Raw genomic sequence first — 20,251 nt, forward strand, 5'->3', positions numbered from 1 at the left:
CCTTGCACTACAGTAAATATCCTGCAGTGATTGAGGGATACTGTGATGCAAATTGGATCACCGGTTTAACTGATTCAAGTGGATATGTATTCACTATTGGTAGAGGAGCGATATCTTGGAAGTCGTCCAAACAAACGTGTATTGCCCGCTCTACATTGGAGGCTGAGTTCATAGCCTTATATAAAGTCGGTGAGGAAGCTGAATGGCTACGAAATTTCTTGGAAGATATTCCATTTTGGCCCAAACCGTTGGCCCCAATATGTATACATTGCGATAGTCAAGCGGCAATTGAAAAGACTGGGAGCGTTATGTATAACGGTAAATCTCGTCATATTCGATAAAAATATAAAACCGTTAGGCAATTACTCTCTAGAGGAATTATCACGATTGACTACGTAAAGTCAAGTGATAATGTGTCGGATTCACTTACGAAAGGCCTAACTAGAGAGGTAGTTGAGAAATTTCATTCTCGTGATGAGACAATGTTTAGTACCAAGGATAAAACATTAAGGCCTTTTAATGGTTTCTAAATTTGATACGGGGTATATCAAATAGTGTATCTACGGGATGACACGTTTAGAAATTACCTATGTAAGTGTGAAGTGTTAGCCGCTTCAAGGAGAATTTTGTAAGGCCAGTTCTCTACGCACTTATAAAATCAGGCGGTGTTCATGGCTGAAACAAACACAACAATGAGAACCAAAGACGGTTAAAGGTTGATTGTGTGACTTATGGTTGTCTAGGTATACACCAAAGTTCAACGGTTCAAACATATCAAATCTACCGATTGACCGTGTATATCCGAAATAAGTTCACTACGGAAAGTTAAAAGGGAAACCTACTTATTCAGATGCAATTAATCCCTTCTTGCGAATCACACAAATTTTTATGCATATTTCCGTGATATAGCCATTCCCCCATTCATGTGGGGGATTGTTGGGTTTTTAAAGTTTATTTTAACTTAAAAGAGGGTGAATGGGAAATGGAGGGGAAAATGAAAATTTGATTTTTTCCTCCTTGACAAAGGGACATTGTACCATATTGGAGGAGAAAAAGACGTTTGATGGGTATATATACAATTACTCTTCTTCTATCTCTTAAAGAGTTAAGAAGAAAGCAAGTCTCGCGCTATCGTCGTCGTTCGCTCGATTTCGGCTTCGGCTTCAGATTTGGTCAAATGATTGATTGATTAATTTTTTGGACCAAATTTATTTGTTAATATTAAATATTAATATTAATATTAAATATTAATGTAATATTATTTAATCCAAATTATTCATTTTTGTAACGGAAAATTAATTTTTCTACGTATTTTGAATTCCCGTTTTATTTTGCGTAAATAGCCATTTATGTTATGGCCGTTTTACGTAAACAGTCATGACAGACCTTCTGAAGAGTTGCATCTCTTCATTTAAACTCAACCTGTTGGCTATAAATAGAAGGCCATTCCCTCAGATTTTTCTTACGAAAATTCTGAATTCTCCTTTTCCTTTCTGCAATATTTTAACTACAACAAAGCAACCGTAAGTGTGATTTGCTGCCGCCATTTGTGTTCATCGAAACACTGGGGTTTGAAGTACCGCTACACCAATGTGTAATCCGTTCTATCCTGGGAGGAAATAATCTACAACTTCGGGTACTAGGAGGGGATTAAGTTCCTTAAGGAAACACTGTGAATTCAGTGGGTCAGATTAATTTCTACTTCTTCTACATTTCTGTCTATACGTTGTTTTCTTCTTCAGAAATATTTTACAAATACAGTATAATAACAGTGTGTACTCAGACCTTATTTCTACCATGTGGAGGTAGATAAGCTGTTTCCGATAGACCTTCAACTCGATAAATGCATTTCAAAATTGGTTTGAAAAAGAAAAACAATAGTAATTAGCCATGTTGAAAATTAATGAAGACAAGAACAATAATAACAATAAAATTACAAAGCAATAAGATAATCAAAGCATAAGAAACAACTTGCATGTAGTAATAAAACTCAAGAATAAGATAATGAGAATGATTATAAGAAAGTGACAATTTTTTCTAACATAAAATAGCTCTCTTCTTTTATTGCTTTGATCAAATTATACAGGAAAATTTGTAGATGAAGAAATGTCAAAAGGTAAACGTAATGGAATAATGTGTCTTGCTCAAACAGTTACGTCTGTCATATTCCAATATGGATCTACACTTCTGCTTTGACACTAGTGATTAATATAAATGAAGTATTGAATGTATGAGATGTTAATATTTGTAGGAAAATATTTATGACAATATTATCTTGTTTTATTAAATAAGAATGAAATAGAGGGTAAAAAAGTAGTACATTTGCGATTATTCAAACGGAAAAATAGAACAATATTATGGAAGGAGTGTTTCAAAATATTTGCAGGAATTCGTTTTCCTTTTTAGGGTTGATCGGATTCTTGGTCTTTCCCTAAATACTATATAACTCTCAAGTTCCCAAATGAACCATTGATTGCTAAATAAGGAAACCAAATTATTGAAATTTTATTTCCTATTGGAGATTGGAATATTATAGCAGCAAAATAAATCTACGAGAGTACTATGCGCAAATTGTGCATTATAACTGTTGAAAAAGAAGAAGTCTACAACATACTTTGCTCATGTATGGACTTTAGCAGAATGATTTTTGTTCTGTTATTATAAATTTCCCTTTCTTGTGTCGAGTAAATTATTATTTAGTCAAAGGGGTAATCAATTTTAATAAGATCGAATAGATCCAGCTAACCAGGCTAATTAATGCTCTAATTATTAAAAACCATAGTACTTATATACACCTTAACTCTCCCTAATTATTGCCACAAATCAAAATTCAATGTATTAGGTATCATAAATTGAAATCCACCTTATTACTTCCTTAATCCCAATTTAAACACACCTAAATCAAAAAAGTGTTTGCAATTAAAGTGATTTAGCTAATCATTTACTCCATTCGTCTCAGATTATCTGTCATATTTTTCTTTTACACGACCCTTAAGAAATATTAATTAAAACGAATTTTTGACTATTTTATTCTTATTTATGTCTTAAGATATAATTTATTTTTATTGAATATTTATTCTATTTATGTGACATTTCTATCTTCAAGAACAATTAATACTAAGGATAAAATGAAAGAAAAATAATTAATTTTATCTTTAACTTCTAAAATAATAAATAATTTGAGATAATTATTTTTAAAAATTACGACAGATAATTTGAAACGGAGGGAGTAACCTCTTCTCTTCTTGATAGTGGGCAAAAAGATATTTTTTTGCCAAAAAAGTAGTCCCCCTAATTATTACTACAAAGAATCATGTAAAGAATGAGGTGTCCAACAAACTGGAATAATACATGTATGATTATAGACCAATTATTTAAAAAGGCAAGTTGAGGGGTCAGAAAATAAATAAAATTCTATTTCCCAAGATTACACACTTAAATGCATGACAATGATGCATGTGAATGAGTGAATGACTATGACTTTTGAGGGCCCTAACCTTTTTAAATAAATGCCATCACATGATCCAAAAACCAGTAACCAAAAGGCTAAGTCAAAAATATCAGTAAACTTAGGAACGTATTGATTCTTTTTAGCTAACTTCAAGTTGTTTATTTGAATTTAAAAACAATATTTGGTACAGTATTTGCTATAGTTTATAAGTGTTAAAAAAACAATTTAGTGGAGTTTCTCCATTGACGCAAGGTAAGTTAAGTTCTCAAGGAGAATACAGACATTAGTATATGTAAGTGAGGTTAGTCCTTTATTCTTGTCTTTCTGTATGAGCTCATCTCTATTGTTTTTCTGTCTCTTTTTTTTTTCTCTCTCTCTTAGCTCATATTTTTTTTTTTTTTTTAAAGATTTGTGATTCTTGGGTGTTTTACAGCTATGTATACATAGCGTTTATGCTCATTCATTTAGCCTAGAAAGTCATTTGCAGTTCAAGATCAGCCATTTATCAGAGGTACTCTGAATTTCTCACTGTATTATTCATTTTCCTTAAAAGAATGTATTTTCATTGGTTACACTATCTTGATTTCTTGGGGTGTTTGCTAATTTTGTTGAGAGATATTTGTTGCTGAATTGGTATGATTTATTTTCCATTTGATGCCTTAGAATTGTTTATAATTACAAGGAACTCCCAAGCCTTAATCTTTTTTGTATCTTGCAACCCAGGAAGAAAGAAGAGGGTGTGGTGGGTTTTGGTTTTGGGGGGGGGGGGGGTGTAGGGGGTAAGGAGGACTTCCTTTATATTCAGTTTGGGTGTTTCTTTGGGTAGGTATGCTGCATGTAAAAATGGAGCTTATGGGGTTTGGGAAGATGGGGTGGTAATGCATTAAGGTAAAACACTTGGATTGATAACAATATTGGTTCAGATAGCAAAACAGAGGGCAAGTAAATTTGAGTTTTTTAAATTTAGGCTTGTGGAAGTTAATCTTTCTTTTATTGAACTATTTTTTTATTTTTATTTTTACTTTTAGAATAAGCAAAACACCAGAAATAGGGCTAACCATATTGGTAATTTTCGAAGTAAATGGAATTTCTGAGTCTGTGAATCTACAGTCCTATTGTCAATCCAAGTATCAAAAGGTGACATGGTTGGAACTTATATTTAGTAGACAGGGAGATTGCACTATTTAGGTTGGTTGAGAGGTAGAATCATTAGTGAATATAAATGAGTTTAATTGGTTGTAGTTGAAATTAAAGCTAGTTGGCAAAAACTCATGAACTACATGACAATTCCTTCTGTTTTTGCCCCATCTGTTACCATTTTTCTCTAAATGAAGTGGCTAAGAATCAAAAGAAAGAATCCTTATATGACAGTATAAAACCTTCAACATTTCCAGCTTCCTGATCCTACCAATGGATGTAAAGAAACATGTTTGGTGCCAGCTGCAAGCACAAACTGGTTAATTCGATGTGTCTTTAACAAGAGACTTATATTGGGTTATGTGTTTGTCTGGAGTATGTTTATGAGTATTTCTAGTCTGGTCAAAGGATTTATATAACCGTCATCAACTAACTTGGGATTTAGGGGTAGTTAGATTGATTGATTGATTGTTGCTTCTCCTAGAAAAGAGACAGAAGTAAGCTGATATATACAAACTTGGATTGTCTCAGTTAGTTGTTGGAAGGAGTAAAATCAGTCTGCATTGACTCATTCATCAACTGTTACAAGGAGTAACATCAGTCTGGGAAAATGTAGCAGCTGGTTGAAATAGTGTTTTATTACAAAGTAAAAAAAGGCAGCCGGGTGTACCAAGCTCCTGCTATGTGCGGAGTCCGGGGAAGGGCCGGACCACAAGGGTCTGTTGTACGCAGCCTTACCCTGCATTTCTGCAGAGACTTTTATTATAAAGTATTTTGTTGTTATTATTGGGGAATGTGTCATTTGTTATATTGTCCATATTGTTGAACATAGCAGTAAGTTTAACAGTTTGATGGTTATATCTGCAGAAATAAGGTGTTTGTATGTTGCTGAAGAATTTCATGGAGGATAAGCAACTGAATTTGAGTCAACCCTTTCTGTCAGTAAGACGAGTCTCTCCAACATCGGCTTCTGGGAGAGATGAGACGAAGAAAACTGAATATTCTCTCCCCACCGTAACTCATCCTCCTCGTTACAAATCAGAACTGAAGTCAGGTCCAGTGAGGAACCCAGGAGTTGTACCTTTCCTCTGGGAACAAAGCCCTGGAAAACCAAAGTATGAAAGCAAACGGCAAATTCGTGCTTCTGATAAACCACCTATTGCCCCGAGACTTCCCCCAGGGAGAAAACTAAAAGATAACCAGGATTCTGATAATGCTCGTGAGAGTCAAAACGTTAGTAAGGGCCAAATAGGAAATGCTCAACATTCCTCGCCGAGCTGCATGAACTTGGACGAAAAGATGAAGAAGATTGATAGTATTGACTGCTCAAAAGAAATTAAACAGGATAAGGAAAAAAGTGAATCAGGGGATGGTGATGAAGCATACATGGATGCCCCTGATAAGCTTTCGAGAACTGAATCATTCTTTCTGAATTGTAGCATAAGTGGCTTAAGTGGATTAGACGAGCCAGAAGCAAAACCATTTAGTACCTCGTTAACAGATCCACAAACTAGAGATTTCATGATTGATCGGTTTCTGCCAGCAGCCAAGGCGATGGCTTCAGAAAAGACTTTAGAAATGCCTCACTATGCGCCCAGGAAGCAACCAGCTGTTCAGGAGCAACCAAGACAACTGAAGAAGGTAGTAAATGGGGATAAACGGCCTCAACTGCGTTATGGACCTAGTTTTGCACGTCGTTATTCCCAATTTCATGATAACGGCGAAGAAGAAGAAAGCGATGATGACAGTTATGATGATGGAAATCTACCTTATAAAGTTTGTGGATTACTGCCTCGTTTTTGCTTGAAAAGTTCATTTTGTCTTCTGAATCCTGTACCTGGTATGAGTGTACGAACTCGAGTGCCCATATCTCCTGCCAGTAGAACACGAACTGGATCATCATCTACCGCTTCTTGTAGCGGATCCGAGAATGAGGATAAGAATGATGTGAATGGCAGGGACATTTCTGCCTATGCTAATGATCCTTCTCAGAACTATGTAAATAAAGCAATCCCTGGCTCTAATGAAGAAGGAAATAATCCAGAGCCAGTTTGCTTGGGGTTGCAGAAGAATACCAGTAATAGCTTTCCTTATGGGAACGATGCAAGAATAGCGGATTTAGAAACTCCTCTGGCCGAGAAAACTCTGCATGTAGATATTGTACATAAGGTGGAATCTCCAATTATGAAATCATGTTCTGCTACGATGGAGGGACCATTTAACTTACATGATCAGGACCATGAGATTCTTAAAAAGACAACAGAACAAAAGCACTTGGTAGATTCTTCGCTTAGCTATTTTACTAATCCTGCGGAGGATAGAACGTCACAGCAAAATACTCAAAAGGAAGTTTCCTATCCACCACCATCAGCAGAAAAATTGAACAATGGAGGGGAAATGATGGCACTGTTGGTTTCTGGACAAGCTCAAGACCATTACCAGGACGCAGTCACCTCAACAAAGCCAAAGAATGGTGTTAAACGCAGTACAAGAAAGAAAAATGTTAAAAAAGAAAAGTTAGAGAACTCAAGCGTGGTACACTCGATGCTTCCTGCCCCCCCTCCTTTACCAAAATCTCCTTCAGATTCATGGCTTTGCCGTACTTTGCCTTCACTATCCACAAAATATGCATTGTCAAGATCATATGTTGGGACAGGAATAAGTCCTGAAAAACAATCTTGTAAGACACTATCCACTGATCCCAAGTGGGAAACAATTGTTAAAACAACGGGACATCAACAGTATCCGCGATATTCTGAGGTAAACACTCCCTCTCTCTCTCTCTCTCCTCAAGGTTGTGCACTTGTCTTTTCAACACCCCCACCCCAACCGAACTTTTCTCTTTCTGTTTTAACATTTATCTCCAATCTACCAGGAACGGATGGCTTTGACACCTATACCAGAAGCTCAATAGAAGACGTAGAGGCTTTTCTGAAGTCGTCTGATTGTTACCCATGCTTTCCCGCGTAAAATGAAATAGTTTCTCGGGTAAATCAATCAGTACAACATGTTGCAAGATGATTGATAATATTCAGTTTTGGTCGATTCTACACTTCCTTTGTCCAGTTATAATGGGTTTGTAACTGTAAGTTTTATGCCCAATTCATAATATACTGTAATTACAGCACGGAATAAAAAGTCTTTGTACAGGTAAACATGAGAGTCAATCAACATGAATCCCCTATATGATTGATTTATAATAAGAAGGTTTCTGGTTTACATGTATCCGTTCTATCTTCTCTGCTCTTTAAGGTTGGCATCCTGCAAACTCTGTTTGTTGATCATACTTGTCCAAGTCAATGCACTGTATTACAGAAAATCCTTTTTATGCTGTTTGGCTCAGTTAGCACACTGGTTGAACACTCAACAGTTGTTTGTAGGGTGAGACTGTGTACAATAGACCCTTGTGGTCCGGCCCATCCCCGGATCCCGCGAATAGCGGAAGCTTAGTACACTAGGCTGCCCCTTTATAGGACCTCAATTACAATTAGGGTTGGCAAGTGGGCCGGTCCCGGGCCTAAACGGGCCAAGTGTGCCAGTCCAAACGGCCCCGGTCCGGTCCCAAATTAAACGGGCCAATTGGGCCCGTTTAGCTCGCGGCCCGGGACCGTTTGGTCCCGGGCTAAACGGTCCCGGGCCGCGAGCTAAACGGGCCCACACATATTTTTAAAAAATTAAAAAAAATTAAATAGATATTAGAGACAAAAGGATGTTAAAAAAAATATCTAAGACAATACTTTGTAAATTTTATTATAGAATTGTGACCTAAATTTTAATATTCAATATTTAATATCGAATATATATAGTATATAAGATGTATATATATATATATATATATATATATCGATATAGAAGAAAATTAGAGAGATTGTGATAGATTGATGATTTTGTAAGAAACAATGAAAGAATGATGGGATATTTATAGTTGAAAATAGGAAAAAAGTGTAATTATAAAAAGTTTGGGGGGGGGGGTTAAATGACTATTTTATAAATAGCCAACGGTTATTTTTGACAGCCCAACGACTATATTATTTTTTTTTTTTTTTTAAATAAATAGCCGTTTGGCCCGTTAAGGGACCGGGCCGGTCCCGGGCTCTAGCGGGCTAAACGGTCCCGGGCCTGACGGACCCAAATCATAGGACCGACCCAGGCCCACTAAAACCGGGCCAAATGGTCGTGGCCCGTTTGGCCCGCAGTCCCGGGCCTGGACCGGCCCACTTGCCACCATTAATTACAATGAATCAAACTATTAAACTTTAAATTATCCACCCGATGACAACAACAACAAACCTAGTGTAATCTCACATGTGTGGTTTGGGGAGGATAATGCGTGCGCAGACCTTACCCCTACCTTGTGGAGGTAGAGAGACTGTTTCCGATAGACCATCGGCTCAAGAAACAGTGAAATTTACCCGATGACACCATATCCCATTAAACTTCAAAAGCTTTAAACATAAATATAAAAGTTTCAACCACAACATCCAAATACATTTCAAACTACTGAAGCTGCAATAAAGTACTAACATCCTAATTACATCAAACTAGTAATAAGTGTTCAGAAAACACCTAAGTTGCTCTGACATGACAGTTTAGGTGCCGCACCCGTGTCGACACGACACTAGTATGGGTGTGGGTATGGGATCCGTACCGGATTTGGTCAAACAATTTTGGGTACTTTAACCACGACGGACAGAAAAATTCGAGACAAGATACAATTTGATTACCGAAATCAAAACTAAAACTAGGATAAATTTGAAGAAAATAACATATCTTATTTAGGAAATCAATCTTTTGTTTATCTACAACTTGAGAATAAAAAGGAAATCCACACTTTACAAGCTATACGTAAGTATTCCACAAAATTTCTCATAAATTAGAGAGATTTTTATGTTTTTTAATTATTTATAGCCGGATCCCCGCACCCGTATCCTTACTAGGATCTGTATCCCCAAATCATAGAATTTACATCTTGAAAGATCCGACATCTAGATCCGCATCCGTGTCGGACACCCGCACCCGTGTCCAATCAACTAAGGAAAACACAAGGACATGAAACTAGACATCATTATCACCAGGGGCAGCTTCATTTACCGACTTACTGTTATCAAAGTCGGTCTGTGGAGAAAGGGGCAAACGAATATTATTATTCTCGACAGACTTCACCATCCACTTAACTTGAGCCTTGATGCGTTTTATATCTTTGTCAATGCGCTTGTAAGCATCGTTCTTTTCTTGCAGAGACCTTTGACTTAACTCCAACAGCCTCTGTGTTATCTCTAACTGTCTTTGCGTTGTCTCCAACTTCCTCCGTGTTGCCTCCAACTAATCCTCCGACTTATCCTGATTCACAGAGGACTGTGAAGAAGAAGAAGACGCACCAGCAAATCTGGGCGACTGACGGTTGATTGAACGCTGCCTATCTTGATCGTCGATCGATCGACTCCGGGTGTACTTCTCCGAGCTTTGTTTATACTCATTCTGTAGGAAAAGCGATGACTATTATTATATAAAGGTCAGTCTGGTGCACCAAGCTCCTCCTATGCGCGGGGAAGGGCCGGACTACAAGGGTACAGAGCCTTACCCTGCATTTCTGCCAGAGACTGTTTTCACGACTCAAATTCATGACCTCCTGCTATTATTATTATTATATAAACTTTTAAAGAAAACGAAATAAGAGAAATGTTTGGATCTTACATATGTTTGCTCAGCCGATTCAGCCCAAACCTTTTTTCCATCCTTCTTTTTCTTTGTGTGGGTCTCATGAAAGACCTCATCACTAGACCCATATCTCTTGTAAACCTTTTCATGCAAAAGAAATAACAGGAGTTTATTGGAAGTTCCAACGAATATAATTGAAAACAAATATAAATATTTCAAGAATGTTACCAATCTCTTTCTACTCCTCATAGTGACTAAACCCTCGGTGTGCAACGAGCCATCCTTTTTAGATGTTCGGGCAGCCTTTGCCTGGGAGGTCTTCCACTGAATGACCTTACTATCGCTAAAATTTTGAAAATGCGCGTTGACACTAGGCTTGAACTCTTCATGAGCAGTCCGCAAATGATATTTTTCTTTGAATCCCTCTTTATAAAGATGAAATTTAACAATCTCTGGTTTTAACAACTTTCTACACTTGCAATTCCCACAAGGACATCTAATCGTGCCTTCATCACCAAATTGAGAAAGCGACTTGGCATAGTCAATAAACTTAGCTACCCATAGTATAAATTCTTCATTCAACCATCCGCGATTAGGATAATTTCTATTATACATCCATCTATATTGTTCAGGTTCCATCTGCACAATCAAGAAAAAAAGGACAAGATAATTCACTTCTTAAAATTTTCAATAAAGCAATCTTTTGATATTTATTCTCAATTATTGCTATTCAACCCATATATCCTAAATTTATTATTCTAAATGCTTTGTTTTAACGGCACTACACGTTTATTAAATATTAAAATGAATGCGACTTTATAATTAGCTGTAAAGTTTTTGGTGTATTAAAGAATATCCGCTAAAAAAAATTTCACTTTAATTTACATACTTCTAAACTAGAAAACCAATCCCAGCAATACAGTAGAAAATTTTCATCAACTAAATGGAATTGGAAACTCAACAATTTTCACAAAGACAACAGAAAACTATAAATATCAATTCAAATAAGTAGCACAAATCAAAATTCTATTTTTAGTCAATTACTTCCCATGCCTCATATTATCTGTCATATTTTTCTTTTACACTCTCCTTAAAAAATATTAATTAGGAAAGGGATTAGACTATTTTACCCTTATTTATATCTTAAGATAAAATCTCTCTTCATTGAATATTTATTATATTTATGTATTATCTCCATCTTCAAGAACAATTATTACTAAGGGTAAAAAAGAAAAAATATAATCAATTTTGTCTTGAACTTCTAAAATGACAAATAATTTGAGACAACTATTTTTAGTAACCAGAACTAATAATATGAGACGGAGGGAGTACTTTCGAGCAAAAAACTATGTCCTAATTCCACATGCGTAAACAGTAAAAACAATAAATTAAATTACCATATATAAACTAAATCCTAAAGACTAAACATCAAAATTAATACTTAACTAGTATTAGTACCCGCGCGGATGCGCGAAAACTAACCATGTCACATATTTGAGTTATTTAGATTATATGTAAATAATCTTAAAATTTAAATCTTCTCGATAAATATAGATAATCATTGAATATTAATTAAGCAACACTACATGAAAAAGATTAATCATTTCTCAAATCTCCTAGTTATAATTCTATTTTTCTTTTTTGGTACAATTTTCGTCGGTGTCATTGGATCCTAAAAATAGTCAGGAAGCAAAATAATAACTCATATTTATGGCAAACACAATATTCAAAGGCTGAGACTATGAAGGACTCTTTGGATATGACTTGACTCTTTTACTACTACTTGAACTCTTATTTGGTGTGTTGATAAACTTAATATCTTTCAAAAAATATTTCTATTTTAAAATTTCAGTTTCTAAAACTTTATTTTTCAATAATTATTATTTTTATAATAATATAAGTGAAAATATTATCCTAATTCAAAACTCATTTTAGTCGGCTATCTAAAAATTTAAAAAATTCTTTAGCCAATGAATCTTTTTCCCCAGTATGACTCCATTTTTGATATTTGATATTAACCATGTTAAATATCTGAGGTATTTGAATTATATGTAAATAACCTTAAAATTTAAACCTTCTAGATAATATAGATAATGAGGTATTTGAATTATATGTAAATAACCTTAAAATTTAAACCTTCTAGATAATTATAGATAACCCTTAGATATTAATTAAGAAACAATACATGAAAAAAGACTAATATTTTCTCAAATCTCGTAGTGATAATTTTATTTTTGTACCATTCTCATTGGTGTCATTGGAACCTAAAAATTGCCACAAAGCGAAATAAAAACTCGTATTTATGGCAAAGCATAAAGGTTGACACAATATAAACAATTCTTTGGTTACGCCGTGACTCTTTTACTACTACTTAAACTCTTATTTGGTATGTTGTTATCTTTCAAAAAATATTTCTATTTTGAAATTCCAATTTCTAAAACTTTATATATATTTCAATAATGATTATCTTTATAATGATGCAAGTAAAAATATTATCCTTAATTTAAAATTCACTTTAATTGGCTATCTAAAAATTTAAATAATTCTTTAGCCGGTGAAACTTTATTTCAATATGACTCCATTTTGAATTTATCGATATCTCTATCCACAGATTGTGAATTTTGAATACCTTATATATACAGATTTTTTATTTTTTAAATCATTAAATGTTAAGTTCGTTGATTGTCATTATATAACATTACATATATTGTCTTAAAATTGCCAAGTAGTTTTTTCTCTACACCATACTTGGCTTAACCTCAATGCAAACTACGCAAATTGCATTTAAATTCAAATTCGAATATCATATCAGTTTATTAGTAATAGTAATTTTTTTAAAACGGCACACAATGTGAATTAAGAAAAATATTCTACGATATCCCTATTTTATAATTTATGTATTTGAGTTGAAAAAAATATTTGAAATCAATGAGATCAGCTTCCAAATTTTTTATACTTAACAAAGATGAAACAGAAGAAGAAATTCGTTGTCATCTCTTATTTATGGTTTTAGATTTTTCATACATTTTTTTTCTATATTTATTTTCTTTTATCTTATTTTTTATGTCTTTCTTTCTTTTATTACAAAAAGTTAATTTATTTCGCTATAAAAAGATGAGTTTTAATTGAAATTATCTACATAAGAACTTTATTTATATTTTTAGTCTTTGGTTGAAATTCTTTCATATTTTTCTTTTGGCTTTATCTAATCAACCTAAATAAGTGCTCTCACAAAAAAATTAAATGATGGGTAATTTTAAATATAATTCATATATAATATGTGTATAATCGTGTGTTGTAGGTATATCATCTATGTATATTAGCTATAAAAAGAAACAATAAATCTGACCGATATTTATGTAAATATTTCATAAGACTTCGTTTCTTGATTTTATCCATGATATGACTTCTATTATAATAATTTTAAAAAAATTCTACTAAAATTCAAAAATATCTTATCTTTTTATTTTTAAAATTACATTATATTTTAAAAAATAATTCCATTTCGAAATAATTTGTTTACATTTAAAAAAAATCACGTCATACCAATTTTTTTTAAAATATACTTTTTGTTATGCTTGAAAATCACTATAGAAACTATCAATTAGAAAGAAATATCCCTCTTGTTGAATTCGAGAAAAAAAATCTTTCACATAATCTAATGATTCAAAACTAATATTCTTCATCGAAAAAAATATTATACCCTTGCAATGTTGGCTTGACTGCAACTAAATGAAGAGGTTTCAGCTTATATCATTCAATTCCTAGAAGGTGCTAAATTGAAATTAATGATAGCAATTGTATAGCCAAAGTTTTATTATTTGTTTGATGTAGATTTATACAAATTGACTCTTCAAACAAACATTTTTCAAAAGGGAAAAAAATAACTTTTTTTTGAATATTGACTGATTTTTGTGTTGTTTCTTTCTCTAGCATGTAGGTTTACTTCATTATATATGTAAGTAAACTTTTATTAGATTTTTAAACTCTTTTTTGTTATCTGGATAAACATAGACGTGCACCCTATATATAACATTTATTTTAAAAGAAATTCGCTTTATTCAAATCTAGATATAGTGTTTTAAAGAACTATAATTATAGGGTTTTAAATGTGAAAGGATTCTATAGTTATATGGAGTAGTTTTTTTCTTTTTTGCCAGAGGCGAAGTAGTATTTAAATAATTAGAAAAGATAACAAAAGTTCCTAACTTGATTGCATATGATCATTAACCGAATTAAGTATAATAACAGAAGATAAATTTCTTTTTTATTTTAATTTAAATTTAAAAACTTTATCTATAAATTCAAAATTATCCTTTAATTCAAATTCAATATATATATATATATATATATATATATATATATATATATATATATATATATATATATACACACACACGCACACACTCTTGTATTTCTATTTGATTAACATAATCAAATATAGAATAAAGTTATCATATACTATTGGTATTTATTAGCTTGCCACTTGGCTTAACCATAATGCCAAATATTTATGGTAACTTTATTCCTTTAATATATATATATATAAACAAAATTACCACATATAAACTAAACCCAAAAAAACCAAAAATCTATACAAACAAATAAACTAAAACCGATATCACCACTAAATTACCTAAATAATAAACTAAAAGAAAACGCTGATACAGATCTGAAACTAAAACATCTAAATAAATATCTAGATAGATCTCAAAATTAAACATCTATATAAACAATAAGCAAAATTACCACATGCAAACTAAATCCAAAAACTAAACATCTATATAAAATTATAAACAAATAAAAAACAAATCGGAGAAAAATAAACCGCTGAATACAGATCTGGAAAAGGAAAAGCTTACCTGAGTGGAGGAGGAGGCTGCCGGTGGAGGTGAAAGTTGAGAAAGGGAGAAATGACCGAAGAAAAAAGAAAAAGAAAAAAGAGAAAGAACGAGGGTTTCGTCTGTTTTATAACAAGTATTTTCCGAGGTGAACCGTGGGTCACTCCGCCAAAAATTACTTTTATTAATCTTCGTACTTTGCCTTGGTCGGAGCGCCTTATTTCCGACCGAAGCCGTCGGTCGGTTGAAATTTTTTAGTTTCATATAAATAATCGTGTTTTCCGTCCAAGCTCACTGAACTACTGAGACCTTCCAATTTTAGGAAGGCTAGAATGGTTAGGAATCACAACAAAAATGGTCCAGAACAATGAATTCAGGCTCAATGAAAACTCTCAGAAATTATAAGGACTATGAATTTTTCTCAGTCAATCATGTAACGTGATTCGTTATTATTGGAAAGTATTCACGAGGAAAATTATTACTTTTATTTGCAAAGTGACTGATAAGCAAACAATGTTTTCTTTATCTTCCTCAAAAGTTAGAAAAAATACTAAATTATGTGACATGATCCTTATCAACCGTTATAATTCTGGTGTTCTAGGTAGGAGATTGAGTCCTCAATAAATATGCATTTTACAGATATAAAAGAGAAGTAAGAATGGCTATGTTCTTGGTTTCTTCTTTGGATGGTGATGATATCTGTAGTGAATTGCTTACTCTAAAAGCCTGTTCTTGCTCTGCCTTATCGTTTTCTCAGTTTTAGTAGCGTCAATCGTGGAAATTGCATGTCGTGATCATCTTGAAAAAGACTTGACTCCATCTAAGACGAAAAATAAAATCAAGCTAAAGCCCACTAGTACTCATATTTCTGATTGCGGAAGTACTGGTAGCAAAATCGTGTGTATTTTGGTGGTGCCGGTGGTAGTGGCGGCCAAGGGCGAATCCAACATATAACTTTTATCCGAAACCTGGATTTTCGGTATAAAATTTATTAAAATAACTGAAAAATTGAGTTATGAACCCATAACTCAAACAAGGTGATGGGCTCAATAATTGAAGTCAAAATCTTGAATTCTAGATCCGCCTCTAGTGGCGGCTTTGGCGTGGTGGCTGCGATGGTGGTGGCTGAGTGACGGTAAACTTTTGATATTTTATTTTTTGGTAATAATTGCGAAATATTACCATTAACAAACCAAATGATTCTTTACAACCTGTTGGAGCGATCAGTATTATAACCACCTCCTAGGAAGTGTTACAATCTCTGAATCTCCGAAACAACAAACAAACAAACAAACACTAGTTACAAATCCTTTGTATCAAACTCTCACATTTCGTAGCTCTCTTTATATTCCCTATCTATTCTATCCTTTCCCTAATCTCTCTTTGTATCTGCCCTATTACAAAATCTGTATTTACATCTATGTTTCTAAATATTTTTCAGTTTCTTGCTTTCCAAGTATAGTATATAGTTGCTCTCACAATTGCAGCAGCTACCTCCTTGAATTTCTTCCATCTCCTCCTCTTAATCCATCTTATGCTAGTTGCTGGATCTGCTTGTGCTAGTTGAATCCCCGCCCAATTTGTTATAGCATTTCTTACCATTGTGATCCAATTACATGTGGTAAATAAGTGGAGCTGTGTTTCCCTAGTATTTGCTGTACATAGGCTGCATTTGTTATCGGCATTAGGCACTTGTAGTCTCTACAATCTTTCCTTTGTTAGCAACCTCTCTTGATATGCCAACCATAGAATTACTCTTTGTTTAGGCAGCATGATAGCACTCCACACCAGATTTGCAACACTCATTTTTGTAGGATTCCCTAGCAAAGTTAAATAGCTTCTGCTTACAGAGTATTCACCTTTAGTGGTCAGGACATGCTTACCATTCTGATACAAATGCTTCATCATATCTTTAAGGGAAATTATTTTTTTTCCAGTACCAGCTACAATCCTGTGGGGGAGTGTTATTCCGGACATCTCCATTTGTCTTCAAATATACGTCATTTACCCATTTTACCCATAACACATCTTTCTTCACATCCACTTGCCAAGACAGTTTGCCCACATATGCTATATTCCATTTCCTGCAACTTTTAATATTAAGCCCCCCATATTTCTTATGTACACACACTTTGTCCCAAGCAACTAATGCCATTTTCCTTCTCTCCTCATTGCCCCCCATAGGTAATCTCTGCATTTCCTGTCGACCTCGTTCAATACACTTTGAGGCAAGATGAAAACTGCGCCCTAGAAATTGTATATAGAGAACAATATTGCATTGATCACTTGTAATCTACCAGCATAGGAAAGGTTCTTTGCATAGACTTGCTTTATTCTTGTTGTTATCTTTTCCACCAATTGAAAACACTCTAGTTTATTCTACTTCTTAGATGAAAGGGGAAATCCCAAGTACCTAATAGGCAGTGTCCCTTTTGAGAATCCTGTATACTGCAAGATCCTAGTCTGTTCATCCTCTTTCATGCCAGCTAGAAAGATGTTTGACTTCTCTATGTTTTCCACCAAGCCTGTCACAGCACTAAGGTGGTTTAGTGCTTCCATCATTCTGCTTATAGATGCTAAATTTCCTTTGCAAAAGACCATCTGCAAAAATCAGGTGTGTCAACTTGGTAAACTTACACGAATGATAATATCTGAAGTCCGGCAAGACCAGTACAAACAAAAGTGGTGATAGAGGATCACCTTGCCTCAGTCCTTTTCTACCTTCAAAGAAGCCAAATCCTTCCCCATTAACCTTAACTGTGGATTTTGTAGAGGTTACATAAGTCATGATCAATTGAGTAAATGATCTAAGGAACCCAAATCCATTCAAAGCTTCTTCAATGAAATCCCAACTTACCATATCATATGCTTTCCTCAAGTCAATCTTCATAAGATACCTGAGTGATATCTTTCTGCTGTAGTATCTTAAGAGGTCATGGCATATAAGCACATTGTGAATGAGTGATCTACCCTCAACAAATACTTCCTGATTCTTATCCACAATCAGTGGAAGTATGTCCTTAAGTCTTGCACAGATCATTTTAGATATGCATTTGTAAAGGACATTGCAACAATGATATGGGTCTAAATTGGCTGGCATTCTATGGCATCTCCACCTTAGGTATCAGGGTGATTGATGTTGAGTTGATCTGTTTTAGTAGCTTTCCATTCTCAAAAAATTCCAGTACAGCTCCTACTACCTCCTCTCCTACCACACTCCAAGTATCTTGGAAGAATCCACTTCCATAGCCATCTGGCCCCGAACTTTTATTTTTATCAATACCAAACATTGCCTCCTTTACATCCTTAGCTGTATAAGGTCTTAGTAATTTCAACTGATCCTCTACAGATAAAACATATCCATTCATTAGAAACTCCCAAATGCATTAGTTATTTCCTTTTCTTTTTCCCCCAGAAGGTCTTTATAGAAGTCCACTAGTATTTGAGTAACAGCTTCCTGGTCTGACTGTAGCCTGTCATGTTTTTCCCTTAACTGGATAATAGCTTGTTGCAGCTTCCTATGTTTAATTATGGAGAAGAAATACCTTGTATTATCTTCTCCCAATTTTATCCATGTGGGCTTACTCCCTTGTTGCAGGAATAGCTCAACCAAATACGAGGATCTTTTGAATTTCTGATGTGCGTCTTTTTCCTTTTGCTGTAGTTGTTGGTTATGTGGATCCTTTTGTAGTGTTTACTAAACTTGCATTAGAACTTGCCTATCATCTTCCACTTTGGTGATTATATTTCTGAAATGTTGACCATTCATCTTACTCATATCACTTTTCAACGGTTTCATTTTCCTCACTATCCTCATCATTTGACATTCTTCTATGCTCAAGTTCCATCCAACTTTCACCCTTTCTAGAAATAAAGGGTGACTAGACCACACTTTACAATATTTGAATGGTTTTCTTCTTTTCTTTGGGGAGTTCGGCAAAGATAACTTCATTGGACTATGATCACTAATCTCCTCAGGCGGGAAAGTAGTGCTGAAGTCAGGCATACTATCCAACCATTCTGAGTTCACAAATATCCCGTCAATTTTTGAGAAAATTCTGCTTCTACCATGTTTATCATTCCATGTATACATGCTCCCCTGTTTAGGCAATTCGAGGAGTCCACAGTTCTCCACACATTCATGAAATTCCTTAACCTCAGCCATACTAACTGGATTGCCCCTAATTCGATCATCCATGTACAATACAACATTAAAGTCTCCCATTATAATCTATGGTTGACTAACATTTGCACCCACTACTTCTAAATAATTCCATAAAGGTCTTATTTCCTCTTTAGTGTTGAAAGCATACACCACTGTTAGCATCATTATTTTTTGTAATGATATATATACCACTTCACATGTAATTCATACTAACTATATTCTTCCATTTGGACGGTAGTCTAAGTTAGTCATAGACCCCCATCCTCCAAACAATTTATTAGCTACTTGCTCAATCTTGTTTCCTTTTATTTTGGTCTCCATTAGACCTGCCAAACCAATTCCTTCTCTACTACAAAGGAGTTTTACCTCATTTTGTTTGTTAGGGGCATTGAGGCCCATAACATTCCACCATAAAATATTATTATTTTCCTATGAGAGAGGTAAGTCAGTACCTCCCCCTTTCCTATGTGGGCTCCTAGGTAACACTTTGCTAGGCTCTGGCCTATCCATTATCTGGATGAATTCTGTTGACATCCTTCCTGTTCATGATGTTTTGGTGGATGCTTGATAGTGTTCTAAGGTGTCACCCAAGCTGTTCTTCCTATGTTCTGGTGGTTCTTTACATTGCCTCGAGTTCCTTCTGTGTCCCCTGTAATCTTCTGTGTATTCCCTTTTTCCTCTTCCTTATTTCCATCTGTTGTCCTCTGCTTAGCTTTAGTTGCTGGGATTACATCTTCTTCTATCTAATCTTTTCCTTTTTGATGCTTTGGGGAAGTTGGCTGATCATTTTTCCTTTTCCTGCATTCCTCCTCTGAGTGCCCATATTTGTGGCAACAGGCACACAAGGTAGGTTTCCAATAATATTGCACCTTCTGCTCAATCGGGTTCCCTTTCTCATTTCTGAAAATTACTTTATCCGGTAGATTTGGATCAACTTCCACTTCAATCAATAATCTTGCGAAATTCAACCCCATCTTTTTCTCTGTGTTATGGTCCACC

General features: G+C 34.5%; 2 protein-coding genes and 1 long non-coding RNA gene across 5 annotated transcripts; 1 reads left to right on the plus strand and 2 right to left on the minus strand.

Annotated features, from left to right (window-relative positions):
• Positions 1–3,539: 3,539 nt before the first annotated feature.
• On the plus strand, positions 3,540–7,813 carry LOC104098459 (uncharacterized). Of its 3 annotated transcripts, none has more exons than XM_009605195.4 (4): positions 3,540–3,752; positions 3,859–3,962; positions 5,456–7,348; positions 7,464–7,813. In XM_009605195.4, the coding sequence occupies exons 3-4, from the start codon at positions 5,471–5,473 to the stop codon at positions 7,500–7,502; spliced, it is 1,917 nt and encodes a 638-aa protein (XP_009603490.1). In that variant the 5' UTR covers positions 3,540–3,752; positions 3,859–3,962; positions 5,456–5,470; the 3' UTR covers positions 7,503–7,813. The 3 variants fall into 3 exon arrangements, with proteins under 3 accessions (XP_009603490.1, XP_009603493.1, XP_009603491.1); XM_009605198.4 differs by having other exon boundaries at positions 3,885–3,962; XM_009605196.4 differs by having other exon boundaries at positions 3,540–3,743.
• Positions 7,814–9,019: 1,206 nt separating this feature from the next.
• Positions 9,020–15,773, minus strand: LOC104098460 (uncharacterized). Its single transcript, XM_018771560.3, has 4 exons — positions 15,109–15,773; positions 10,475–10,885; positions 10,283–10,387; positions 9,020–10,066 (listed from the first exon to the last, which is right to left on the minus strand). The coding sequence occupies exons 1-4, from the start codon at positions 15,349–15,351 to the stop codon at positions 9,911–9,913; spliced, it is 915 nt and encodes a 304-aa protein (XP_018627076.1). The 5' UTR covers positions 15,352–15,773; the 3' UTR covers positions 9,020–9,910.
• Positions 15,774–16,217: 444 nt separating this feature from the next.
• Positions 16,218–20,251, minus strand: LOC104098458 (uncharacterized). The gene is made up of 2 exons (XR_686774.4): positions 17,788–20,251; positions 16,218–17,688 (listed from the first exon to the last, which is right to left on the minus strand). It is a non-coding gene; the product is annotated as an uncharacterized lncRNA (long non-coding RNA).

The sequence above is a fragment of the Nicotiana tomentosiformis genome, chromosome 7 (assembly GCF_000390325.3).
Source record: "Nicotiana tomentosiformis chromosome 7, ASM39032v3, whole genome shotgun sequence".
Classification (NCBI taxonomy): domain Eukaryota; kingdom Viridiplantae; phylum Streptophyta; class Magnoliopsida; order Solanales; family Solanaceae; genus Nicotiana; species Nicotiana tomentosiformis.